Genomic DNA, 6,391 nt, shown 5'->3' on the forward strand with positions numbered 1-6,391 from the left:
AACCTGATAGTTGTGCTCCCATGGGTGTTCCGTTGTCTTGCTTGTAGGTTGTGTGATTGAATGTGAGTAGTAAGGCACAGGTCCACTGGCTTGAGGATGTTGACTTTGCTGATGAAGTTAGTGCTGTCTGGTATTTGTGGTCCTGGATTTCCTAGTAGTGATGCCAGTGTTTCTTTGGCCTGATCGATGTTAATTAATGTGAAAAGATAGAAGAGTGTGAAATAATAGTTTCCTTTGACGTTACAGCCCTTTTCACATTGATTGACATCAACCTGGCCAAAGAAACACTGGCATCACTGCTAGGAAAACCAGGACCACAAACACCAGACAGCACTAACCTTATCAGCAAAGACAATATCCTCAAGCTAGTGGATCTGTGCCTCAACACCCACTTCACATTCAATAACAAAACCTACAAACAAGTCAAAAGGAACACCCATGGGATCACCAATATCAGGTCTCATAGCAGAAGCAGTAACGCAGAGACTTGAACAAGCTGTCCTCCCTTCTATCCAACCCAAACTTTGAGTCTGCTACGTGGATGACACCTTTGTCATCACTTAACGGAACAAATTAGAGGAAACGTACAATGCCATCAACAATACCCTGACAGGCATAAAATGCACAAAAGAGGAGGAGTAGAATGACAACAGTCTCCCATTCCAAAACGTGACAGTTGAACGTACAGTTAACGGAGAACTTCAAAACAACATCTAAAGAAAAGCAACAAAGATTTAACTTCAGAAGTAATCATCCAACACCCACAGAGTGTATTTCAATAAACTGCATCACACTGCAGCAACTAAGGACTACAAACAGCAGAAGAAAAATATCTATACAACAGTTTCAAGAAAAACAGGTCCCTAATAAACTCAATCTGCCAATTTTCTCAGAAACAACCCCAAACAAGCAAACACAATGCAACTAAAAACAATGGCCACATTTTATTACATCAAAGACATATCAGAAATGACTTCCAGACTACTCAGACCCCTTGACATCACGATAGCCCACAAACCTATTAGACACTTAAACAGTGATTAATGAACCTAAAGGATCTATTAGATACTACCAGCAAAACTAATGTCATACATAAAATACCATGCAAGTACTGTAAAAAACACTACATGAAACAAACAAGCAGGAAACCTGCCACCAACTAGCCACCAAAAGACACAATCCACTATCACTAGCTTCCATACATACAGACAAAGAAGGACACCACTTTGACTGGGACAACACGCACATACTAGGACAGGCAAAACAAAGACACGCATGAGAATTCATAGAGGCATGGCATTCTAATCAGAACTCCATCAATAAACACATCCACTTAGATCCCATCTACCTTCCCCTGAACAAAAGAACTAGAAATGACATCACCTTCCCCCTTAAGAAACCAAGACCAATAAATAGAGAGGTGGGGCATACCTCCAGCGCTTCACCAGAGACCCTCATTGATGACGTTACCTAGTCATGGTGATGAAATGTCTGAAAACAAACCTTCCAGCTCAGCGAGCTAACTTACATACTTCATCAACCTGGGCTACAAATCTTCTCAAAAATTGCAAACAGCAAAATATTTTAAACTAAATGGATGGGGAAACAGACTGGATAAATGGGTTGAGAACACACTTGCAGAGTCCATAAGACAAAAATGTTATAGTTTTGATGAAATATCACATTTCGCAGTAAGTTAAAAGAGGAGGGAAAAGGCGAAGATGACGCAGAAATGACCTCTGCTGTTATAGAATTCAAAATACGGTATTTTAATAGGGGTTGTGGAATCTTTACAGTTTACCAAGTGTTTAAAATAAATGCACATTTAACGACCGAAGTCGACTGCTTCCAAAGTGTCAATTAACGTGAAGTTCACAAATGATTTTCCCCTGACACGGTTAAGCAAAATAAACCGCAAAAATAAACGAACAATCCCAAGGACCTAAGCTATCCCATTTCCAAAACAGGAGATATAAGGTCGATACTCTTTTGTAAATTCCCACGGTGCTGCTGTAAATCGATGGCTGTTCTCCCTCCTAATCCCCTTTTTGTATTCACATAGTTTGTTTTGTTTTTGACGAGCAAATAGGAAATGAATTAAAACGAGCCCAGGGTAAACGCGCAACGCTCAAAGGACCTGCCAGATTTCTGAGGGGTCACCTGGAGGATAGTTTACATCTACATTTAAGGAAAACATCCCCTATCTGAGGATGTCCACAAGGAGCCAGCTCTCACCATCTTGACAAACCCTCAGTCAACACCACCACGTCCTCCTCTCGCGCTGGTTCTGTTGAGCTGAACGGCCCATAGCAACGGCCCTCGAGCACAGGATGTCAATCCACCTTCTTGCTTTTTTAATTTAAAGCAGAGCAACACATTTTATTGCTCATGTCTACGATTGTACAGGACTGCAAAAGTACAATAATTTCTCTATTTTTATATCGAAGTGGTTATTTGGGGAGCGGGTCAAAGGTCACCGGAAGTTGCGTCCCGGTGTTGTCAGGTGGGCTGAAACAGCCACGCAGGAAGATAATGGCGACCGTGGGTGAGTGATGTCTGGCACTTGTACTACTCTTAAAAGTTTTTCGTGTTTGAATCCAGTTGTGTCAATTGCTCCAGTGTTCGAGTAAAATCCAAATTAAGCTGGTGGGAAATTTCATTGACGCCGCCGTGTTAGCTGTAGTGTCGGTCTCTCGGCCCCGGTGGATCCGCTTTCTTATTTGAAGTTTTTTTTGCTCTTTTGGGTTGTCCACAACTGACAAAATAAATTCAGACAATAGCAAATAAGATGTTGGAAGTTTACATTGAAAAGGGACAATGATAGATGCACTCAAGTTCCATAAAACCGTAAAAAGTAGTCACATTAGTAGGTCTTTCGGCCCATGAAGTCTGCTCCGTCGTTCAGTGAGATCATGGCTGATCTAATCGTCCTCAGTTTCACTTTCCTACCTTATACCCACAGCCTTCAATCCCGTTATAATTAGAAATCCGTCTTATTAGCCTTGGATATTCTTAATGATCCAGTGTTAACAACCCTCTAGATAAATAATTTCACCGTCAGAAAAAACAAGTTCTTTCCCATCTCTAACTTAAGTGGGCAACTCCTTTCGTTAAGATTACGCTATCTTGTCCTAGACTCTTCTACAAAGGGAACAACCCCTTATCTACCCTGTCAAGTCCCCTAAGACATAAGAGATTCTTAACTCTGACAGCATTTGTGGCAAAGAAGCAAGCTCATCTCTGATGTTTTAACTTTTCATTAGAACTAGGAAAGAGAAATGAAGCAGGTTTTAAGCAAATAGAGGATGTTTGAGGGGTGGAAATGGAGGGAAATAGTTTTTTTTTGGGGTGGAAGGCAGGAAATATTAAGTAACAAAAAAGCAAAAATGAGATGGTAAATCAAGGACAAGCAAATGATAGGTATAAATGATAATCACAGAATCATTGTCAACAGCTGTTCTCTGAAAAAATGCAATAGTCTAATAAAAAGGTAAAACACTGCTCTTCAAGCTTGTTATATAGTTGCTGTATGTTTAAAAGAGCAGATGTGAATTGGTCATTTTGTGGAACACTTCAGTCTTTTATATTTAAATAAAAATTCTTAATTGCAGTTGTTTTGGCTGGGTTGATTTCCTCCTACTATCAGGTGTGGTTATAAAGATCAAATGTTATTTTCTTCTAAATGTTTCAGCCCTATAGCATGATTGAATAGTTCAAGTAACCTTCTACAATAATTTATACCAGTTGAGAGATGTAACAGTACTTGTAACTGATTTTATTTTTGTTAATTTTAGAATTGTGGCAGAGTAGCAAAGCTACATTAATTGTCCTCAAAAAGTTGTGGTGGCAGACCTTTCCTTGAGCCACAACAGTCCTCGCAATATCTCTATTACACAGTTGAAGCTAGGGTAGATAGCTGGACTTATTGTTTGAGAGATACTCTTTACTTGAGTTTTTAAGGGTCCTGCCCGAAACATCGATTCTTCTGCTCCTCTGCTGTTTGACCTTTTGTACTTTTCCAGCTTTATTGACTCTGACTTTCCAGCATCTGCAGTCCTCACGATCTCCAAGTTGCTGAAAACACTCTTCTTTAATAATTAGTCTGCTTTTTAAATTTTACAATGTAACACATAAATCTGTGGACCTGATCAGGTGTACCCTAGAACTCTGTGGGGAAGTTAGGCAAGTGATTGCTGGGCCTCTTGCTGAGATATTTGTATCATTGATAGTCACAGGTAAGATTCCAGAAGACTAGAGATTGGCTAAGGTGGTGCCACTGTTTAAGAAGGGTGGTAAGGACAAGCCAGGGAACTATAGATTTTGTGAGCCTTACATCAGTGGCAGACAAGTTGTGGAAGGGAATCCTGAGGGACAGGATTTACAGGTATTTGGAAAGGCAAGGACTGATTAGGGATAGTCAACATGGCTTTGTGCATGGGAAATCATGTCTCACAAACTTGATTGAGTTTTTTTGAAGAAGTAACAAAGAGGATTGATGAGAGCAGAGTGGTAGATGTGATCTACATGTAAGGCATTCAACAAGGTTCCCATGGGAGACTGGTTGGTAAGATTAGATTTCACGGAATACAGGGAGAACTAGCCATTTGGATACAGAACTGGCTCAAAGGTAGAATGTACAATGTAGAGGGTGGAGGGTTGTTTTTCAGACTGGGGGCCTGTGACCAGTGGAGTGCCACAAGGATTGGTGCTAGATCCTCTACTTTTTGTCATTTATATAAATGATTTGGATGCGTGTATAAAAGATATAGATTGTAAGTTTGCAGATGACACCAAAATTGGAGATGTAGTGGACAGCGAAGAAGGTTACCTCAGATATAAACAGGATCTTGATCAAATGAGCTAATGGGCTGGGAATTGGCAGATGGAGTTTAATTCCGATAAATGCAAGGTGCTGCGTTTTGGGAAAGCAAATCTTAGTAGGACTTATACACTTCAAAGTTTGTGAGAAGATTTGCAGCTCGGGTGCTCGTTGCTGTGGCTCTGTTCGCCGAGCTGGAAGTTTTTGTTGCAAACGTTTCGTCCCCTGTCTAGGTGACATCCTCAGTGCTTGGGAGCCTCCTGTGAAGCGCTTCTGTGGTGTTTCCTCCGGCATTTATAGTGGCCTGTCCCTGCCGCTTCCGGTTGTCAGTTTCAGCTGTCCGCTGTAGTGGCCAGTATATTGGGTCCAGGTCTATGTGTTTGTTGATGGAGTTTGTGGATGAGTGCCATGCTTCTAGGAATTCCCTGGCTGTTCTTTGTTTCGCTTGCCCTATAATGGTAGTGTTGTCCCAGTCATCACGAACATCAACTAGCCACGAAACGACACGACCAGCTATCCCTAGTAGCCACTGTGGTGAAAGGGTTAAAATTGTGTCCCAATACATGTGTGAATCTAACCGAAAATGGAAGGTGTCGCTTGGTCCCGTGTGAATCTTGTTATACACCTTCCCGTGTGAATCTTCTTATCTGTATGTAACCAGAATGGAATGTGTTTTTTAGCCTTGCTCTGCTGTTCACATGAATGTTTATATCTGGAAAAGGGTATATCAGCTGGAGAAGTCTCCAGTGCGGTAGAGTCTGCTCCGGGGTTACGTTTAACCGCCGAGCGTGGGTTGTTGGCAACCGCTCTACGAGAACTGACGGCTCCCAGTTTTGGTAACACGTAGAGTGAGTATAAACCAGACCCGGTGTAAGTACGAGACCTGGTTGTGGCGACGCTGCGGGGAATAAAATGCTCATATTCTAGCAGACTCGCCTCTTGGCTGTTTGTTCTGTGTCAGACTACTTCCCTGCGAGCCTGGTCCTTGACCTTGAGAATTTTGTAAAACACTGGCCCAGAATACCCTCCAGTCAACCATTACCATCAAGTCAAGGCATTAATCGTGATTCAATGGAGAGTGCAGGAGGGCTGGCCAGGAGCAGCACCATGTATACCTCAAAATGAGGTGCCCAACTTTCTGAAGCTGTGTGCATGTTAAATAGCAGTGAGTGATAGACAGAGCTAAGGTAACCCCAAGCAACAGATCAGTCTAAGCTCTGCAGTCTTGCCACATTTGGTCAAGACTGTTGCTGGACAATTAAACAACTCAGGAGAGGAGGAGTCTCCGCAAATATACCCAGCCTCAGTGATGGAAGAGGCCAGCACGTCAGTGTAAAAGACAAGGGTGAAACATTCACAGCAATCTTCAGCCTGACGTTCCGAGGGGATGATCCGTTTTGATCTGCTCCATTGGCCCCCAGCCTCACAGATACCATGTGATGTTTAGAAACTGTTGGAGGCACTGGATACTGCAAAGGCAATGGGCCCTGACAGCACTGTGGCCATGGCACTGAAGGCTTCTGCTCCAGAACTCCTGCTAAACTCTTCCAGTACAGTTACAACACTGGCATC

General features: G+C 42.2%; 2 protein-coding genes across 8 annotated transcripts in view; one reads left to right on the top strand and one right to left on the bottom strand.

The window, feature by feature from the left end:
• nme7 (NME/NM23 family member 7) overlaps nucleotides 1-2,453 on the bottom strand; it is a 139,457-nt gene extending 137,004 nt beyond the window's left edge. For 2 of the 7 annotated variants that reach the window (XM_043700893.1, XM_043700894.1), the window contains exon 1: nucleotides 2,236-2,451. In XM_043700893.1, the coding sequence (XP_043556828.1) occupies nucleotides 2,236-2,238 (3 nt within the window). In that variant the 5' untranslated portion in view covers nucleotides 2,239-2,451. Of the gene's footprint in view, nucleotides 1-2,235 lie in introns of all 7 variants that reach the window. The other 5 variants (XM_043700895.1, XM_043700897.1, XM_043700891.1 and 2 more) reach the window with 4 other exon arrangements.
• A 16-nt stretch (nucleotides 2,454-2,469) lies between these two features.
• Nucleotides 2,470-6,391, top strand: part of blzf1 (basic leucine zipper nuclear factor 1) — a 22,794-nt gene continuing 18,872 nt past the window's right edge. Inside the window, exon 1 of the mRNA XM_043700898.1 lies at nucleotides 2,470-2,545. The gene's annotated coding sequence lies outside the window, so the exon portion shown is untranslated. The remainder of the gene's footprint in view (nucleotides 2,546-6,391) is intronic.

The sequence above is a fragment of the Chiloscyllium plagiosum genome, chromosome 12 (genome assembly GCF_004010195.1).
Source record: "Chiloscyllium plagiosum isolate BGI_BamShark_2017 chromosome 12, ASM401019v2, whole genome shotgun sequence".
In the NCBI taxonomy this organism is placed as follows: domain Eukaryota; kingdom Metazoa; phylum Chordata; class Chondrichthyes; order Orectolobiformes; family Hemiscylliidae; genus Chiloscyllium; species Chiloscyllium plagiosum.